Here is a 21300-nt window from a genome sequence, read left to right on the forward strand (position 1 = left end):
GAAAGACCCACAGTAAAGCCTGTCAGAGAAATACAGAGGGAGTTTGCCAGCTCACAACCCAGCGCTTATCCTGGTTCTGAAAACCCTTATACAAAGCCTCAGACCTGTTAGCGCTTTTATAAATACATATATAGCACCAAAATAACTGTGCCCCCCCCCCCCCCTGCTTTGCACCCTGTTACTTGATACAGCAGTGTAGAGGAAGGACCAGCGTCTCTGCAGCTCTGTGAAGAGAAAATGGCGCTGATGAGAGCTGTGAAGGCTATGCCCCGCCCCCTTAATGGCACGCTTCAGCCCCGCTATTTTTTAAAATATTTATACTGGCGGGGGTTCGGATTTAGTGTCTTATATGAGGTTTTTAATGCTGCCCAGGGTACCCCCCCCCCCCCCCCCGCACCCTGCAGTGCCGCTGTGTGTGGGAGCATGGCACGCAGCGCGGCCGCTGTGCGGTACCTCAAAGCTGTCACTGAAGTCTTCTGATCTTCTTCTACTCACCTGTCTTCTGTCTCTGTAAGGGGGGGGTGACAGCGCGGCTCTGGGAACGAGCATCTAGGCGTACCTAGCGTTAAGACCCTCAGGAGCTAATGGTGTCCTGTAACCAAAGAAGCAGGGCCTTGAAACTCACAGAAGGAGGTCTGCTTCTCTCCCCTCAGTCCCACGATGCAGGGAGTCTGTTGCCAGCAGGTCTCCCTGAAAATAATACACCTAACAAAAGTCTTTTTCAGAGAAACTCAGGAGAGCTCCTCAGTGTGCATCCAGTCTCACTGGGCACAGATTCTAAACTGGTGTCTGGAGGAGGGGCATAGAGGGAGGAGCCAGTTCACACCCATTCAAAGTCTTAAAGTGCCCATGTCTCCTGCGGATCCCGTCTATACCCCATGGTTCTTGAAGTGTCCCCAGCATCCTCTAGGACGTAGGAGAAATAATGGATAAGGGTTTTTTTTTACATTTAGGAAGAGGAGGCAACAGGGGTTGAATGGATGGGTGCAGTGAAGCTGAGGGAACAGTCAAGGATAACACTAACGCAGCGTGACTCCATTATGGACAAGTTGAGCTTTAGGTAGTAGTTAAGACTTCCAACTACTGTTTATCAAAAGTGGCAGGATTCAGGTGCAGGTGGGGCTACAGGAGGCAAGGGGGCAGATGTATTAAGCCTGGAGAAGTGATAAAGCAGTGATAAGTTCAAGGTGATAACTAGGGAGGCCAATCCCGGGCCACTTTTTCAATCCTGGGTATCGGGATTGAAAAATGGGCAATCCCTGGATCCCCGGGATTGGCGTTTCCCTGTGTGGCCGCCCCCCTCGTCCCGCCCCGCACACATAACTCACAAAACACCGGGGCGGGTGGGATTCTCGGGATCCCGGGGATTGGCGTTTCCCTGTGTGGCCGCCCACCTCGCCCCGCCCCACCCCACACACATAACTCACCATACACTGGGGCGGGCGGGACACTTCATCTGCTTTCTCCCGACGGCTCCCCGCGGCGCGTGACGGCGCAACGTGACCTCTCACGCTGTGCTGGGGTGCCGGGAGGCGGTAGCCAGGCAGCGTTTGAGAGTCCTGAGGATGCTCAACGCTGATCTCTCAATCCCTGGGATTGGAGCTTCCAATTCCGGGATTGAATCCCGGCCGTTTTTGGCCCTAAATCCCGGGATCCCGCCGGTCCTGGGATTGGCCTCCCTAGTGATAACGCACCAGCCAATCAGCTCCAATATGTAAATGTACAGTTAGGAGCTGATTGGCTGGTGCGTTATCACCTTGCACTTATCACTGCTTTATCACTTCTCCAGGCTTAATACATCTGCCCATTGGTGACATACAGTACATGCCGAGAGTCAGAGTCTGTGTATGCAACTGGTAACCATAGTTGTCTGCCCTCCAGAAAGATTTTGAAACGGATATAATGATTTGAAGCTCAGTTGCAGGCTCAATAGATACAGATTTTAACAATAAAGAACTTTCTATGTGGGATTGCTTTTTTTAAGAGTGATACAGAAACCTCTACTATAGATAACTTCTACCATAATAGACAGGGCTGTAACATAAGCTTCTGACCAAGAGTAATCAGTTCCTACATAGCTGTCAGTCCAACAGATGCCAGAATACACTTCCATGGAATCAGCAGTTTGGCTTATTTGTGTCCATTGTGTCTCTAACAGGAATGTCCACATTTTCACCCAGATCCTAATGTTATTCCCAATGGGCAATGACAATTGATCAACCTTCTCACCACACTTCACTTCCACTGGCATACAATAGAGTATGCAATTCAGATTGGTATGATAATATGCATCCTCTGCGCTTCTAGAGGCTCTGGACTAAAATATGCTCTGTGTATGTCAGGGCAACTCAGCGTACAAGGATTTACCTTTGATCTCCCAAGTGACTGCTGAACTTCACGGAGGAAATCAAGTTGCTGCTCTGCTTCATCACAGTTGTCTTGCAGTACCTGGCACCAAATAATCCCTAAAGTTCCGCACAGAGAAAAACAAGTATAAGGATCGAGTACAAGGGCGTAGCTACCATAGGTGCAGGAAGTGCAGCTGCCATGGGGCCCAGAGCTGAGAGGGGCCCACCTTCCATGTCAAAGTTACATGTGTTATATACATTTTTTGCCTTTGGGTGGTACGTAAGGGGTCCTTTCAAACTTTTTGATTGGGGACTGCAATATATGAAGGTATGCCCCTGGACCTGCTCATTGTAGTGTGGTATAAAATGAACTGGAGGGTATTTTAGTGTTATATAATATGAACCGGGGCACTGTAATAGGGCACAATATGATCGGGGAGCACTGTATATCATAATGTGATTGGGGGTATTGTGCGGCATAATGTCTACTGGCAGCTCTGAAATGTGACATCGGGTAAACTTAAGCACTACTACAATTCATAAAATAAACTAGGGCACTACTATGGGGCATAACATTAAATAAGGCTCTACTATGGTTCAGAAATTGAACTAGGGCACTATTATAGGGCATAAAATTAACAACTGCGGCAGGGAAGTGTCTCTCTAGAAGCACTGGGACGGGGGTCCCTTCAAAATGTTGCTATGGAGCCCACAAAGTTCTGGCTAAGCCCCTGATCAAGTATATAAGTTAAATTATATAAAATTATATAACAAGCGCCTAGAATGAGGTACGTTACATCTTCAAGTTCAATAAACTCACAAAGAAATATTTTCAATAATATTAAAATACTGACATTTGTTATGTGATAGTCAATGATACTGTAGAACCAGCAAAAGTTTTAGGCAGGTGTTGAAAAATCAATATTTCAATATCTAAATCAATTTACCTTTTGCCTTCAAAACCACATAAATTCTTCTATGTACACTTGCACACAGTTTTTGAAGGAACTCCCTCCCGAGTTCCTTCAAAAAATGTGTGCTGTTTTGAAGGCAAAGGGTGATTTGATTTAGATATTGAAATATTGGTTTGATTTAGATTTCTCTTCTGCTCACTCACTTTGCATTTTATTAATTGATAAAAAGAATCTATTAACACTTCCATTTTTTAAAACATTCTTACTTTGCAGAAAAAAGAATAGAGGTAATGGTGGCGCTGGCAGACCTGTGTGTGTGTGCACCCTGGGATTAGCTGCCACCTGGTAAGGAGGTAGCCGGCCTCCTCAAGAACAAAACAATTAAGGAAAATTACCAGGTGGGCGCTCAATACCAATTGATGGACACAATGATAAAAATAAACCAGTTTATTACATAAATTAACAACATATAACACATAAAAATAAACAAGACCACAATGCAGTATTCATGTAAAACTGAGGTTCCGGAAACCTCTAATTAGAACAATATTAAAAACTAATTAAATGTACTCAGAAGGCAGTCGCAATACCTAAGTATTTAAGAGATAATTCTCTGATAGCTTTTAGTTGTGTTTAATTACTTGCCCAGATGTAGGAAACACAAGAATACTTTGGCACAATCGTGCATATAGGTGTCCTCAGAATATATATTAAATTCCGATTAGGAAAGAGTTCATCACTTGCCAATTTGAATAGATGTGTGAGCGGTGCAAAAATTGAGAGTTGAAAAAATAAGAATTTACTTACCGATAATTCTATTTCTCATAGTCCGTAGTGGATGCTGGGAACTCCGTAAGGACCATGGGGAATAGCGGCTCCGCAGGAGACTGGGCACAAAAGTAAAAGCTTTAGGACTACCTGGTGTGCACTGGCTCCTCCCCCTATGACCCTCCTCCAAGCCTCAGTTAGGATACTGTGCCCGGACGAGCGTACACAATAAGGAAGGATTTTGAATCCCGGGTAAGACTCATACCAGCCACACCAATCACACCGTACAACCTGTGATCTGAACCCAGTTAACAGCATGATAACAGAGGAGCCTCTGAAAGATGGCTCACAACAATAATAACCCGATTTTTGTAACAATAACTATGTACAAGTATTGCAGACAATCCGCACTTGGGATGGGCGCCCAGCATCCACTACGGACTATGAGAAATAGAATTATCGGTAAGTAAATTCTTATTTTCTCTGACGTCCTAGTGGATGCTGGGAACTCCGTAAGGACCATGGGGATTATACCAAAGCTCCCAAACGGGCGGGAGAGTGCGGATGACTCTGCAGCACCGAATGAGAGAACTCCAGGTCCTCCTCAGCCAGGGTATCAAATTTGTAGAATTTAGCAAACGTGTTTGCCCCTGACCAAGTAGCTGCTCGGCAAAGTTGTAAAGCCGAGACCCCTCGGGCAGCCGCCCAAGATGAGCCCACCTTCCTTGTGGAATGGGCTTTTACAGATTTAGGCTATGGCAGGCCTGCCACAGAATGTGCAAGCTGAATTGTACTACAAATCCAACGAGCAATAGTCTGCTTAGAAGCAGGAGCACCCAGCTTATTGGGTGCATACAGGATAAACAGCGAGTCAGATTTCCTGACTCCAGCCGTCCTGGAAACATATATTTTCAGGGCCCTGACTACGTCCAGCAACTTGGAGTCCTCCAAGTCTCTAGTAGCCGCAGGCACCACAATAGGCTGGTTCAAGTGAAATGCTGAAACCACCTTAGGGAGAAATTGAGGACGAGTCCTCAATTCTGCCCTGTCCGTATGAAAAATTAGGTAAGGGCTTTTACAGGATAAAGCCGCCAATTCTGAGACACGCCTGGCTGAAGCCAGGGCTAACAACATTACCACTTTCCAAGTGAGATATTTTAAGTCCACAGTGGAGAGTGGTTCAAACCAATGTGATTTTAGGAACCCCAAAACTACATTGAGATCCCAAGGTGCCACTGGAGGCACAAAAGGAGGCTGTATATGCAGTACCCCCTTGACAAACGTCTGAACTTCAGGAACTGAAGCCAGTTCTTTCTGGAAGAAAATCGACAGGGCCAAAATTTGAACCTTAATGGACCCTAATTTTAGGCCCATAGACAGTCCTGTTTGCAGGAAATGTAGGAAACGACCCAGTTGAAATTCCTCTGTAGGGGCCTTCCTGGCCTCGCACCACGCAACATATTTACGCCAAATCCGGTGATAATGTTGCACGGTCACATCCTTCCTGGCTTTGATCAGGGTAGGGATGACTTCATCCGGAATGCCTTTTTCCTTCAGGATCCGGCGTTCAACCGCCATGCCGTCAAACGCAGCCGCGGTAAGTCTTGGAACAGACAGGGTCCCTGCTGAAGCAGGTCCTTTCTTAGAGGTAGAGGCCACGGGTCCTCTGTGAGCATCTCTTGAAGTTCCGTGTACCAAGTCCTTCTTGGCCAATCCGGAGCCACGAGTATAGTCCTTACTCCTCTCCTTCTTATGATCCTCAGTACCTTGGGTATGAGAGGCAGAGGAGGGAACACATACACTGACTGGTACACCCACGGTGTTACCAGAGCATCCACAGCTATTGCCTGAGGGTCCCTTGACCTGGCGCAATACCTGTCCAGTTTTTTGTTGAGGCGGGACGCCATCATGTCCACCTTTGGTTTTTCCCAACGGTTCACAATCATGTGGAAGACTTCTGGGTGAAGTCCCCACTCCCCCGGATGGAGGTTGTGTCTGCTGAGGAAGTCTGCTTCCCAGTTGTCCACTCCCGGAATGAACACTGCTGACAGTGCTATCACATGATTTTCCGCCCAGCGAAGAATCCTTGCAACTTCTGTCATTGCCCTCCTGCTTCTTGTGCCGCCCTGTCTGTTTACGTGGGCGACTGCCGTGATGTTGTCTGACTGGATCAGCACCGGCTAACCTTGAAGCAGAGGTCTTGCTAGGCTTAGAGCATTGTAGATGGCCCTTAGCTCCAGGATATTTATGTGGAGTGATGTCTCCGGGCTTGACCACAAGCCCTGGAAATTTCGTCCCTGTGTGACTGCTCCCCAGCCTCTCAGGCTGGCATCCGTGGTCACCAGGACCCAGTCCTGAATGCCGAATCTGCGGCCCTCTAGAAGATGAGCACTCTGCAACCACCACAGGAGAGACACCCTTGTCCTTGGTGACAAGATTATCCGCTGATGCATCTGAAGATGCGACCCGGACCATTTGTCTAGCAGATCCCACTGGAAGGTTCTTGCGTGGAATCTGCCGAATGGAATTGCTTCGTAAGAAACCACCATCTTTCCCAGGACCCTTGTGCATTGATGCACTGAGACTTGGCCTGGTTTTAGGAGATTTCTGACTAGTTCGGATAACTCCCTGGCTTTCTCCTCCAGGAGAAACACCTTTTTCTGGACTGTGTCCAGGATCATCCCTAGGAATAGGAGTCGGGTAGTCGGGATCAGCTGAGATTTTGGAATATTGAGAATCCAACCGTGCTGGCGCAGCACTATCTGAGATAGTGCTACCCCGACTTCCAACTGTTCCCTGGATCTTGCCATTATCAGGAGATCGTCCAAGTAAGGGATAACTAAAACTCCCTTTTTTCGAAGGAGTATCATCATTTCGGCCATTACCTTGGTAAAGACCCGGGGTGCCGTGGACAATCCAAACGGCAGCGTCTGAAACTGATAGTGACAGTTCTGTACCACAAACCTGAGGTACCCTTGGTGAGAAGGGCAAATTGGGACATGTAGGTAAGCATCTTTGATGTCCAGAGACACCATATAGTCCCCGTCTTCCAGGTTTGCAATCACTGCTCTGAGTGACTCCATCTTGAATTTGAACCTTTGTATGTAAGTGTTCAAGGATTTTAGGTTTAAAATTGGTCTCACCGAGCCGTCCGGCTTCGGTACCACAAATAGTGTGGAATAGTACCCCTTTCCCTGTTGTAGGAGGGGTACCTTGATTATCACCTGCTGGGAATACAGCTTGTGAATGGCATCCAATACTGCCTCCCTGTCTGAGGGAGACGTCGGTAAAGCAGACTTTAGAAAACGGCGAGGGGGAGACGTCTCGAATTCCAATTTGTACCCCTGAGATACCACTTGAAGGATCCAGGGGTCCACTTGCGAGTGAGCCCACTGCGCACTGAACTTCTTGAGACGGGCCCCCACCGTGTCTGCTTGTAAAGCCCCAGCGTCATGCTGAGGACTTTGCGGAGGCGGGGGAGGGCTTTTGTTCCTGGGAACTGGCTGTTCGTTGCAGCCTTTTTCCTCTCCCTCTGCCACGGGGCATAAATGAGGCGCCTTTTGCCCGCTTGCCCTTATGGGGCCGAAAGGACTGCGCCTGATAATACGGCATCTTCTTAGGTTGAGAAGCTACCTGGGGTAAAAAATAAGAATTTACTTACCGATAATTCTATTTCTCATAGTCCGTAGAGGATGCTGGGAACTCCGTAAGGACCATGGGGAATAGCGGCTCCGCAGGAGACTGGGCACAAAAGTAAAAGCTTTAGGACTACCTGGTGTGCACTGGCTCCTCCCCCTATGACCCTCCTCCAAGCCTCAGTTAGGATACTGTGCCCGGACGAGCGTACACAATAAGGAAGGATTTTGAATCCCGGGTAAGACTCATACCAGCCACACCAATCACACCGTACAACCTGTGATCTGAACCCAGTTAACAGCATGATAACAGAGGAGCCTCTGAAAGATGGCTCACAACAATAATAACCCGATTTTTGTAACAATAACTATGTACAAGTATTGCAGACAATCCGCACTTGGGATGGGCGCCCAGCATCCACTACGGACTATGAGAAATAGAATTATCGGTAAGTAAATTCTTATTTTCTCTGACGTCCTAGTGGATGCTGGGAACTCCGTAAGGACCATGGGGATTATACCAAAGCTCCCAAACGGGCGGGAGAGTGCGGATGACTCTGCAGCACCGAATGAGAGAACTCCAGGTCCTCCTCAGCCAGGGTATCAAATTTGTAGAATTTAGCAAACGTGTTTGCCCCTGACCAAGTAGCTGCTCGGCAAAGTTGTAAAGCCGAGACCCCTCGGGCAGCCGCCCAAGATGAGCCCACCTTCCTTGTGGAATGGGCTTTTACAGATTTTGGCTGTGGCAGGCCTGCCACAGAATGTGCAAGCTGAATTGTACTACAAATCCAACGAGCAATAGTCTGCTTAGAAGCAGGAGCACCCAGCTTGTTGGGTGCATACAGGATAAACAGCGAGTCAGATTTCCTGACTCCAGCCGTCCTGGAAACATATATTTTCAGGGCCCTGACTACGTCCAGCAACTTGGAGTCCTCCAAGTCCCTAGTAGCCGCAGGCACCACAATAGGCTGGTTCAAGTGAAATGCTGAAACCACCTTAGGGAGAAATTAAGGACGAGTCCTCAATTCTGCCCTGTCTGAATGGAAGATCAGATAAGGGCTTTTACAGGATAAAGCCCCCAATTCTGACACGTGCCTGGCCGAGGCCAGGGCCAACAACATGACCACTTTCCATGTGAGATATTTTAACTCCACAGATTCAAGTGGTTCAAACCAATGTAACTTTAGGAACCCCAAAACTACATTGAGATCCCAAAGTGCCACTGGGGGCACAAAAGGAGGCTGTATATGCAGTACCCCTTTTACAAACGTCTGAACTTCAGGTAGTGAAGCTAGTTCTTTCTGGAAGAAAATTGACAGGGCCGAAATTTGAACCTTAATGGACCCCAATTTTAGGCCCATAGACACTCCTGTTTACAGGAAATGCAGGAATCGACCTAGTTGAAATTCCTCCATCGGGGCCTTACTGGCCTCGCACCACGCAACATATTTTCGCCAAATGCGGTGATAATGCTTTGCGGTTACATCCTTCCTGGCTTGACCAGGGTAGGGATGACTTCATCCGGAATGCCTTTTTCCTTCAGGATCCGGCGTTCAACCGCCCTGCCGTCAAACGCAGCCGCGGTAAGTCTTGGAATAGACAGGGTCCTTGCTGGAGCAGGTCCCCTTAGAGGTAGAGGCCACGGGTCCTCCGTGAGCATCTCTTGAAGTTCCGGGTACCAAGTCCTTCTTGGCCAATCCGGAGCCACGAGTATAGTTCTTACTCCCCTCCGTCTTATAATTCTCAGTACTTTTGGTATGAGAGGAAGAGGAGGGAACACATACACTGACTGGTACACCCACGGTGTTACCAGAGCGTCCACAGCTATTGCCTGAGGGTCCCTTGACCTGGTGCAATACCTGTCCAATTTTTTGTTTTGGCGGGACGCCATCATGTCCACCTTTGGTTTTTCCCAATGGTTTACAATCATGTGGAAGACTTCTGGGTGAAGTCCCCACTCTCCCGGGTGGAGGTCGTGCCTGCTGAGGAAGTCTGCTTCCCAGTTGTCCACTCCCGGAATGAACACTGCTGACAGTGCTATCACATGATTTTCCGTCCAGCGAAAAATCCTTGCAGCTTCTGCCATTGCCCTCCTGCTTCTTGTGCCGCCCTGTCTGTTTACGTGGGCGACTGCCGTGATATTGTCCGACTGGATCAGCACCGGCTGACCTTGAAGCAGAGGTCTTGCTTGGCTTAGGGCATTGTAAATGGCCCTTAGCTCCAAAATATTTATGTGAAGTGATGTCTCCAGGCTTGACCACAAGCCCTGGAAATTTTTTCCCTGTGTGACTGCTCCCCAGCCTCTCAGGCTGGCATCCGTGGTCACCAGGACCCAGTCCTGAATGCCGAATCTGCGGCCCTCTAGAAGATGAGCACTCTGCAACCACCACAGGGGAGACACCCTTGTCTTTGGTGACAGGGTTATCCGCTGATGCATCTGAAGATGCGATCCGGACCATTTGTCCAGCAGGTCCCACTGGAAAGTTCTTGCGTGGAATCTACCGAATGGAATTGCTTCGTAAGAAGCCACCATTTTTCCCAGGACCCTTGTGCACTGATGCACTGACACTTGGCCTGGTTTTAGGAGGTTTCTGACTAGTTCGGATAACTCCCTGGCTTTCTCCTCCGGGAGAAAACACCCTTTTCCGGATTGTGTCCAGGATCATCCCTAGGAATAGAAGGCGTGTCGTCGGGATCAGCTGCGATTTTGGAATATTGAGAATCCAACCGTGCTGCCGCAGCACTATCTGAGATAGTGCTACCCCGACTTCCAACTGTTCCCTGGATCTTGCCCTTATCAGGAGATTGTCCAAGTAAGGGATAACTAAAACTCCCTTCTTTCGAAGGAGTATCATCATTTCGGCCATTACCTTGGTAAAGACCCGGGGTGCCGTGGACAATCCAATCGGCAGCGTCTGAAACTGATAGTGACAGTTCTGTACCACAAACCTGAGGTACCCTTGGAGAAGGGTAAATTGGGACATGTAGGTAAGCATCTTTGATGTCCAGAGAGACCATATAGTCCCCTTCTTCCAGGTTTGCAATCACTGCTCTTAGTGACTCCATCTTGAATTTGAACCTTTGTATGTAAGTGTTCAAGGATTTTAGATTTAAAAATGGTCTCACCGAGCCGTCCGGCTTCGGTACCACAAATAGTGTGGAATAGTACCCCTTTCCCTGTTGCAGGAGGGGTACCTTGATTATCACCTGCTGGGAATACAGCCTGTGAATGGCTTGCAATACTGTCTCCCTGTCTGAGGGAGACGTCGGTAAAGCAGACTTTATGAAACGGCGAGGGGGAGACGTCTCGAATTTCTTGAGACGGGCCCCCACCGTGCCTGAGACCGCTTGTAAAGCCCCAGCGTCATGCTGAGGACTTTGCGGAGGCGGGAGAGGGCTTTTGTTCCTGGGAATTGGCTGTTTCCAGTGGCCACCAGGTCTGTTAGACCTACCCCAAATAACTCCTCCCTTTTATAAGGCGATACTTCCATATGCCTTTTGGAATCATCATCACCTGACCACTGTCTTGTCCATAACCCTCTTCTGGCAGAAATGGACAGCGCACTTACTCTTGATGCCAGTCGGCAAATATCCCTCTGTGCATCACGCATATATAGAAATGCATCTTTTAAATGCTCTATAGTTAGTAATATACTGTCCCTATCTAGGGTATCAATATTGTCAGTCAGGGAATCCGACCAAGCCACCCCAGCACTGCACATCCAGGCTGAGGCGATTGCTGGTCGCAGTATCACACCCGTGTGAGTGTATATACATTTTAGGATATTTTACTGCTTTCTGTCAGCAGGTTCCTCAAGGGCGGCCGTATCCGGGGACGGTAGTGCCACCTGTTTAGACAAGCGTGTGAGCGCTTTATTCACCCTAAGGGGTGTTTCCCAACGTGCCCTATCCTCTGGCGGGAAGGGGTATGATGCTAATAACTTTTTAGGAATTAACAGTTTTTAACGGGGGAAACCCACGCATCATCACACACTTCATTTAATTCCTCAGATGCAGGAAAAACTACAGGCAGTTTTTTCTCACCCAACCTAATACCCTTTTTAGTGGTACTGGTATTATCAGAAATGTGTAAAAACATTTTCCATAGCCTCAATCATGTAACGTGTGGCCCTACGGGAAGTCACATTCGTCTCTTAATCGTCGACACTGGAGTCAGTATCCGTGTCGGCATCTGTATCTGCCATCTGCGGTAACGGGCGTTTTAGAGCCCCAGATGGCTTTTGAGACACCTGGACAGGCACAGGCTGAGTCGCCGGCTGTCTCATGTCATCAATCTTTTGTAAAGAGCTGACACTGTCACATAATTCCTTCCATAAGCTCATCCACTCAGGTGTCGACTCCCTAGGGGGTGACATCCCTGTTACAGGCAATTGCTCCGCCTCCACCTCATTTTCCACCTCATACATGTCGACACAACGTACCGACACACAGCACACACACAGGGAATGCTCTGATAGAGGACAGGACCCCACTAGCCCTTTGGGGAGACAGAGGGAGAGTATGCCAGCACACACCAGAGCGCTATATATATATACAGGGATAACCTTATATAAGTGTTTTTCCCCTTATAGCTGCTGTATTGTTATACTGCGCCTAATTAGTGCCCCCCTCTCTTTTTTAACCCCTTTTCTGTAGTGTAGTAACTGCAGGGGAGAGCCAGGGAGCTTCCCTGCAACGGAGCTGTGAGAGAAAATGGCGCCAGTGTGCTGAGGAGATAGGCTCCGCCCCCTTCTCGGCGGCCTTTTCTCCCGTTTTTCTGTGGAATCTGGCAGGGGTTAAAATTCATCCATATAGCCCTGGGGGCTATATGTGATGTATTTTCGCCAGCCAAGGTGTTTTTATTGCTGCTCGGGGCGCCCCCCCTAGCGCCCTGCACCCTCAGTGACCGAAGTGTGAAGTGTGCTGAGGAGCAATGGCGCACAGCTGCAGTGCTGTGCGCTACCTTGGTGAAGACAGGATGTCTTCTGCCGCCGATTTTTCCGGACCTCTTCTTGCTTCTGGCTCTGTAAGGGGGCCGGCGGCGCGGCTCCGGGACCGAGCTCCGAGGCTGGGCCTGTGTTCGGTCCCTCTGGAGCTAATGGTGTCCAGTAGCCTAAGAAGCCCAATCCACTCTGCACGCAGGTGAGTTCGCTTCTTCTCCCCTTAGTCCCTCGATGCAGTGAGCCTGTTGCCAGCAGGTCTCACTGAAAATAAAAAACCTAAAACTAAAACTTTCACTAAGAAGCTCAGGAGAGCCCCTAGTGTGCACCCTTCTCGGCCGGGCACAAAAATCTAACTGAGGCTTGGAGGAGGGTCATAGGGGGAGGAGCCAGTGCACACCAGGTAGTCCTAAAGCTTTTACTTTTGTGCCCAGTCTCCTGCGGAGCCGCTATTCCCCATGGTCCTTACGGAGTTCCCAGCATCCACTAGGACGTCAGAGAAATGTGGATTTTCCAGCAGTTGCCGTGGCTACCAGGTCTGATAGACCTACCCCAAATAACTCCTCTCCCTTATAAGGCAATACTTCCATGTGCCTTTTAGAATCCGCATCACCTGACCACTGCCGCGTCCATAAACCTCTTCTAGCAGAAATGGACAGCGCGCTAACTCTTGATGCCAGTCGGCAAATATCCCTCTGTGCATCACGCATATATAGAAATGCATCCTTCAAATGCTCTATAGTCAGTAATATACTGTCCCTATCTAGGGTATCAATATTTTCAGTCAGGGAATCCGACCACGCCAGGCCCGCACTGCACATCCAGGCTGAGGCGATTGCTGGTCGCAGTATAACACCCGTGTGAGAGTATATACATTTTAAAATATTCTCCAGCTTTCTATCGGCAGGTTCCTTTAGGGCGGCCGTATCAGGAGAGGGTAGTGCTACCTGTTTTGACAAACGTGTGAGCGCTTTATCCACCCTAGGGGGTGTTTCCCAACGTGCCCTATCCTCTGGCGGGAAAGGGTACGATGCCAATAACCTTTTAGGAATTATCAGTTTTTTATCGGGGGAAACCCACGCCTCATCACACACTTCATTTAATTCCTCGGATACAGGAAAAACTACAGGCAGTTTTTTCTCACCAAACATAATACCCTTTTTAGTGGTACTTGTATTATCAGATATATGCAATACATTTTTAATTGCTTCAATCATGTAACGTCTGACAGAGGACAGGACCCCACTAGCCCTTTGGGGAGACAGAGGGAGAGTATGCCAGCACACACCAGAGCGCTATATATAAACAGGAATACCACTATAAAATGTGCTTTTCCCTTTATAGCTGCTGTTAGTATCAAAACTGCGCCAAATTAGTGCCCCCCCTCTCTTTTTTACCCTTTTCTGTAGTGCAGGACTGCAGGGGAGAGTCAGGGAGACGTCCTTCCAGCGGAGCTGTGATGGAAAATGGCGCCTGTGTGCTGAGGAGATAGGCTCCGCCCCCTTCTCGGCGGCCTTTTCTCCCGCTTTTTTGTAAGTTCTGGCAGGGGTTAAAATACATCCATATAGCCCTGGGGGTTATATGTGGTGTATTTATGCCAGCCAAGGTGTTTTACATTGCTGCTCAGGGCGCCCCCCCCTAGCGCCCTGCACCCTCAGTGACCGGAGTGTGAAGTGTGCCTGAGTAACAATGGCGCACAGCTGCAGTGCTGTGCGCTACCTTGTTGAAGACTGATGTCTTCTGCCGACGATTTTTCCGGACCTCTTCTTGCTTCTGGCTCTGTAAGGGGGCCGGCGGCGCGGCTCTGGGACCGAGCTCCGAGGCTGGGCCTGTGTTCGGTCCCTCTGGAGCTAATGGTGTCCAGTAGCCTAAGAAGCCCAATCCACTCTGCACTTCAGGTGAGTTCGCTTCTTCTCGCCTTAGTCCCTCGATGCAGTGAGCCTGTTGCCAGCAGGTCTCACTGAAAATAACAAAACTAAAACTAAAACTTTCACTAAGAAGCTCAGGAGAGCCCCTAGTGTGCACCCTTCTCGGCCGGGCACAAAAATCTAACTGAGGCTTGGAGGAGGGTCATAGGGGGAGGAGCCAGTGCACACCAGGTAGTCCTAAAGCTTTTACTTTTGTGCCCAGTCTCCTGCGGAGCCGCTATTCCCCATGGTCCTTACGGAGTTCCCAGCATCCACTAGGACGTCAGAGAAATAGCTGTTACTCACAGACTGGACAGTTTTTCCTTTACTGTACCGCAATAGTGTCGATGTATGTGGCCGCTTTCTATCACCCTGTGCACGGGTGAGACATCCGTCAGCGGCAGGACTCGTCAGCGGCGTAGTCCGTCTGTAGCGTCGGCAGAAAGCCGCTCTCTCCTCCGGCAAACTGTAAGTGCACCGGTGCAGCGTTCTCCACCCCCAGTGCTGGTGGAATAGTGCTCACCAGAGTGGGACACAGGGCGTTCCCAGTACGGTCCAGGGGATTGAGTAAAGCAGTCACGCTGGAGAAATAACAAATGCCGGCAATTGTTAGGATGAACTAGTAGGAGGACACACTTCAATTCTTGTGGGCAATGAGGTATTGGGGCTCCTTCTCTCTGTACCCTCAACGCGTTTCTCCGCACCCCAGGCAGCTTCTTCAAGAGGCAGAGTGTTTTTAATATTGTTCTAATTAGAGGTTTCCGGAACCTCAGTTTTACATGAATACTGCATTGTGGTCTTGTTTATTTTTATGTGTTATATGTTGTTAATTTATGTAATAAACTGGTTTATTTTTATCATTGTGTCCATCAATTGGTATTGAGCGCCCACCTGGTAATTTTCCTTAATTCTTACTTTGCAGCATTTTTTCCACACCTGCCTAAATATACAGTGTAAATCCTCCTACATGTTGCTCCGTTCCTTCACACCCTACATTCTGTCCCACTCCCACCTCCACTCTGTCCCAACCCCTCCCTCCCACAGCAGCATAACTACCCTTTCCCAGTGTGTCCTACTCCTCTCTGGCTAGGGTCTGTGCCGCATGTTTATCAATGGGAATTGTTGGAGGTGTGACCCACTGCACTGCACGTGTGGGAGGCGGGACAGGCCTTATAGGATTATTGTGTGTATTATATATTATACAGTGCCTTGCTAAAGTATTCCCCCCCCCCCCCCCCCCCCTTGGCTTTTTACCTATTTTGTTACATTGCAACTTGTAATTTATTTTTTTTGTATCTAAATTTTATGTGATGGATCTGCACAAAATAGCCTAAGTTGGCGAAGTGCAATGAGAAAAAATTATATAAAAAAAGAATTTTTGTAAATAAAAACTGGAAAATTGGCATGTGCATATGTATTCACCCCCTTTGTTATGAAGCCCCTCAAAAGTTCTGGTGCAACCAATTACCTTCAGCAGTCACATAATTAGTGAAATGAAGTACACCTGTGTACAATCTAAGTGTCACATGATCTGTCAGTTTAAACACACCTTTTCTGAAAGGCCCCAGAGGCTGCAACACCACTAAGCAAGAGGCATCACACCATGAAGACCAAGGAGCTCTTCAAACAAGTCAGGGACAAAGTTGTTGAGAAGTACAAGCCAGGGTTGGGTTATAAAAAAATATCCAAATCTTTGATGATCCCCCGGAGCATTATCAAATCCATCATCTTCAAATGGAAAGAACATGGTACCACAACAAACCTGCCAAAAGAGGGCCAGCTACCAAAACTCACAGATGGGGCAAGGAGGGCATTATTCAGAAAGGCAGCACAGAGACCAAAGGTAACCCTGAAGGAGCTGCAGAGTTCCACAGAAGAGACTAGTGTATCTGCGCATGTGACCACAATAAGCCGTACACTCCATAGAGCTGGGCTTTATGGAAGAGTGGCCAGAAAAAAAGCCATTACTTAGTGTTAAAATAAGAAGGCACGTTTTGAGTTTGCCAAAAGGCATGTGGACGACTCCCCAAATGTATGGAGGAAGGTACTCTGGTCAGATGAGACTAAAATGTAACTTTTCGGCCACCAAGGAAAACACTATGTCTGGCGCAAACCTAACACATCCCATCATCCCAAGAACACCATCCCCACAGTGAAACATGGTGGTGGCAGCATCATGCTGTGGGGATGTTTTTCAGCAGCAGGGACTGGGAAACTGTTTCGAGTCAAGGGAAAGATGGATGGTGCTAAATACAGGTACAGGTTGAGTATCCCATATCCAAATATTCCGAAATATGGAATATTCCGAAATACGGACTTTTTTGAGTGAGATAGTGAAACCTTTGTTTTTTGATGGCTCTATGTACACAAACTTTGTTTCTCTTACGTCCTAGAGGATGCTGGGGACTCCGTAAGGACCATGGGGAATAGACAGGCTCCGCAGGAGACATGGGCACTATAAAGAAACTTTACAATGGGTGTGCACTAGCTCCTCCCTCTATGCCCCTCCTCCAGACATCAGTTATATCCTGTGTCCAGAGGAGACTGGGTGCTTTCAGGGGAGCTCTCCTGAGTTTCTCTGTAATAAAGAATTTTGTTAGGTTTTTTATTTTCAGGGAGTCCTGCTGTCAACAGGCTCCCTGCGCCATGGGACTGAGGAGAGAGAAGCAGACCTACTTCAGTGATAGGCTCTGCTTCTTAGGCTACTGGACACCATTAGCTCCAGAGGGATCGGAACGCAGGTCTCACCCTTGCTGTTCGTCCCAGAGCAGCGCCGCCGTCCTCCTTGCAGAGCCGGAAGATTGAAGCCGGGTGAGTATACGAAGAAAGAAGACTTCACAGGCGGCAGAAGACTTCGGATCTTCACTGAGGTAACGCTGCGCGCCATTGCTCCCGCACACACACACAGGCACAGATGGGTGCAGGGTGCAGGGGGGGGCGCCCTGGGCAGCAATAATCCTCTTGGCTGGCATTATAGGTATAATCAAGCTATGGCAGTATGATATACAACCCTCACCAGGTTATTTGGTATTTTGAGCGGGACCGAAGCCCGCTACTGAGGGGGCGGAGCTTGATCCCACAGCACTAACCAGCGCCATTTTCTCCACAGCACTCTGCTGAGAAGCTGGCTCCCCGGACTCTCCCCTGCTGAACACGGTGACAGAGGGCTTTGAAGGGGGGGGGGGGGGGGGGGACACATAATTTGAGCGCAGTCAATATATTTATATATAAAACAAAAAAGCGCTGTGTATTGCTGGCATACTCTTTCTCTGTCTCTCCAAAGGGCCTGGTTGGGGGAACTGTCTCCAGATTAGAGATTTCCCTGAGTGTGTGGGGTGTCGGTACGCGTGTGTCAGCATGTCAGAAGCGGAAGGCTCTTCTAGGGAGGAGGTGGAGCAAATGAGTGTGGTGTCTCCATCGGCACCGCCGACACCTGATTGGTTGGATATGTGGAATGTTTTAAATGCAAATGTGAATTTATTGCACAAAAGGTTGGACACAGCAGAGTCCAGGGGAAATACAGGGAGTCAATCCCTGCCTTTCACTATGTCGCAGGGCCCTTCTGGGTCTCAAAAGCGCCCACTATCCCCAGTGGCAGACACTGATACCGACACGGATTCTGACTCCAGTGTCGACTATGATGATGTGAGGTTGCAGCCGAAATTGGCAAAAAGTATTCATTATATGATTATTGCTATAAAAGATGTGTTGCATATCACAGATGACCCCTCGGTCTTAGACACGAGGGTGCGCATGTATAAGGAAAAGAAACCTGAGGTTACTTTCCCCCCTTCACATGAGCTAAATGAGTTGTTTGAAAGGGCTTGGGAAACTCCAGACAAGAAACTGCAGATTCCCAAAAAAGGATTCTCATGGCGAATTCCTTTCCCGGCTAAGGACAGGATACGGTGGGAATCCTCTCCCAGAGTGGACAAAGCGTTGACGCGCTTATCCAAGAAGGTGGCGCTGCCGTCTCAAGATACCGCAACCCTCAAGGATCCTGCTGATCGCAGGCAAGAGACTACGTTGAAGTCAATTTACACACATACTGGTACATTACTCAGACCGGCGATAGCGTCGGCTTGGGTTTGTAGCGCTGTAGCAGCGTGGACAGATACCTTGTCTGCTGAAATTGATACACTGGATAAGGATACCGTTTTATTGACCTTGGGTCATATTAAGGATGCTGTCCTATATATGAGAGATGCTCAGAGAGACGTTGGCATACTGGGTTCCAGAGCCAACGCCATGGCGATTTCTGCTAGGCGAGCCCTGTGGACCCGACAATGGATGGGTGATGCCGACTCAAAGAAGCATATGGAGGTTTTGCCTTACAAGGGTGAGGAATTATTTGGGGACGGTCTCACGGACCTGGTTTCCACAGCTACGGCAGGTAAATCCACTTTTTTACCTTATGTTTCCTCACAGCAAAAGAAAACGCCACATTATCAGATGCAGTCCTTTCGGTCGCATAAATCCAAGAGAGTACGGGGATCTTCCTTTCTCGCCAGAGGTAAGGGTAGAGGGAAAAGGCTCCCAACTACAGCTAGTTCCCAGGAACAGAAGTCCTCCCCGGCTTCTACAAAATCCACCGCATGACGCTGGGGCTCCCCTGAGGGAGTCCGCCCCAGTGGGGGCACGTCTTCGACTTTTCAGCCTCGTCTTGATTCAATCACAGGTGGATCCCTGGGCAATAGACATTGTTTCCCAGGGTTATAAGCTGGAATTCGAAGAGGTGCCTCCTCGCCGGTTTTTCAAATCGGCCCTACCAGCTTCTTCCCCGGAGAGGGAAGTAGTTTTAAAGGCAATTCAAAAGCTGTGTCTTCAACAAGTGGTGGTCCAGGTGCCCCTGCTTCAACCCTACTCAACCCTGTTTGTGGTACAAAAACCGGATGATTCGGTCAGACCCATTCTGAATTTAAAATCCTTAAACCTATACTTGAAAAGGTTCAAATTCAAGATGGAATCGCTCAGAGGTCATCGCCAGCCTGGAGGGGGGGGATTATATGGTGTCCCTGGACATAAAGGATGCATACCTTCATGTCCCCATATATCCTCCTCATCAGGCATTCCTGAGATTTGCTGTACAGGATTGTCATTACCAATTTCAGACGTTGCCGTTTGGGCTTTCCACGGCCCCGAGGATTTTCACCAAGGTAATGGCGGAAATGATGGTGCTCCTGCGCAAGCAGGGTGTCACAATTATCCCGTACTTGGACGATCTCCTAATAAAAGCGCGATCAAGAGAACAGTTGCTGAACAACATGTCACTCTCCCTGCGGGTGTTGCAACAGCACGGCTGGATTCTCAATCTACCAAAGTCACAGTTGGTTCCCACGACCCGTTTGCCTTTCTTAGGCATGATTCTGGATACGGAACAAAAAAGGGTTTTTCTCCCGATGGAAAAGGCCCAGGAACTCCAGACCGTGGTCAGGGACCTGTTAAAGCCAAAAAGGGCGTCGGTCCATCAATGCACTCGAGTTCTGGGAAAGATGGTGGCGTCTTACGAGGCCATTCCATTCGGCAGGTTCCATGCAAGGACCTTTCAGTGGGACCTTCTGGACAAGTGGTCCGGGTCACATCTACATATTCATCAGATGATCAGCCTGTCCCCCAGGGCCAGGGTATCTCTCTTGTGGTGGCTGCAGAGTGCTCACCTTCTAGAGGGTCGCAGGTTCGGCATTCAGGACTGGGTTCTGGTGACCACGGACACGAGCCTCCGAGGCTGGGGTGCAGTCACACAGGGAAGAAACTTCCAGGGTCTGTGGTCAAGCCAGGAGGCTAGTCTGCACATCAACGTACTGGAATTAAGGGCCATATACAAAGGCCTACGTCAAGCGGAGACTTTTCTTCGCGACCTACCGGTTCTGATTCAGTAAGACAACGTCACGGCTGTGGCTCATGTAAACCGCCAAGGTGGAACAAGGAGCAGAGTGGCAATGGCAGAAGCCACCAGAATTCTTCGCTGGGCGGAAAATCATGTAAGCGCTCTGACAGCAGTCTTCATTCTGGGAGTGGACAACTGGGAAGCAGACTTCCTCAGCAGACACGATCTCCATCCAGGAGAGTGGGGATTTCATCAAGAAGTCTTTGCAGAGATTGCAAGTCAGTGGGGACTGCCTCAAATAGACATGATGACGTCACGCCTCAACAAAAAGCTCCTGAGGTATTGTGCCAGGTCAAGGGACCCTCAGGCGGTAGCGGTGGACGCCCTGGTGACCCCATGGGTGTTCCAGTCGGTCTATGTGTTCCCTCCTCTGCCTCTCATCTCAAAAATATTGAGAATCATAAGACGAAAAGGGGTACAGGCAATTCTCATTGTTCCAGGTTGGCCTCGAAGGGCCTGGTATCTGGAGCTACAGGAAATGCTCACAGAAGATCCGTGGCCTCTTCCTGTCAGAGAGGACCTGTTGCAACAGGGGCCCTGTCTATTCCAAGACTTACCGCGGCTGCATTTGACTGCATGGCGGTTGAACGCCGGATCCTAGCTGAAAAGGGCATTCCGGATGAGGTCATTCCTACTCTGATAAGGGCTAGGAAGGAGGTGACAGCGAAACATTATCACCGTATCTGGAGGAAGTATGTGTCTTGGTGTGAGACCAAGTATGCTCCTTCGGAGGAATTCCATCTGGGCCGTTTTCTCCACTTCCTACAGACTGGAGTGAATTTGGGCCTAAAATTAGGTTCCATTAAGGTACAGATTTCGGCCCTGTCTATTTTCTTTCAGAAGGAATTGGCTTCTCGACCAGAAGTCCAGACTTTTGTGAAGGGAGTGCTGCATATCCAGC

The 21300-nt window shown here is 48.9% G+C and overlaps 1 protein-coding gene across 1 annotated transcript in view; it reads right to left on the reverse strand.

The window, feature by feature from the left end:
• TTC21A (tetratricopeptide repeat domain 21A) overlaps positions 1-21300 on the reverse strand; it is a 325510-nt gene that overhangs the window by 174505 nt on the left and 129705 nt on the right. The window contains exon 10 of the mRNA XM_063925168.1: positions 2368-2465. Coding sequence (XP_063781238.1) covers positions 2368-2465 — 98 coding nt within the window. The remainder of the gene's footprint in view (positions 1-2367; positions 2466-21300) is intronic.

Source organism: Pseudophryne corroboree, chromosome 5 (genome assembly GCF_028390025.1).
Source record: "Pseudophryne corroboree isolate aPseCor3 chromosome 5, aPseCor3.hap2, whole genome shotgun sequence".
Classification (NCBI taxonomy): domain Eukaryota; kingdom Metazoa; phylum Chordata; class Amphibia; order Anura; family Myobatrachidae; genus Pseudophryne; species Pseudophryne corroboree.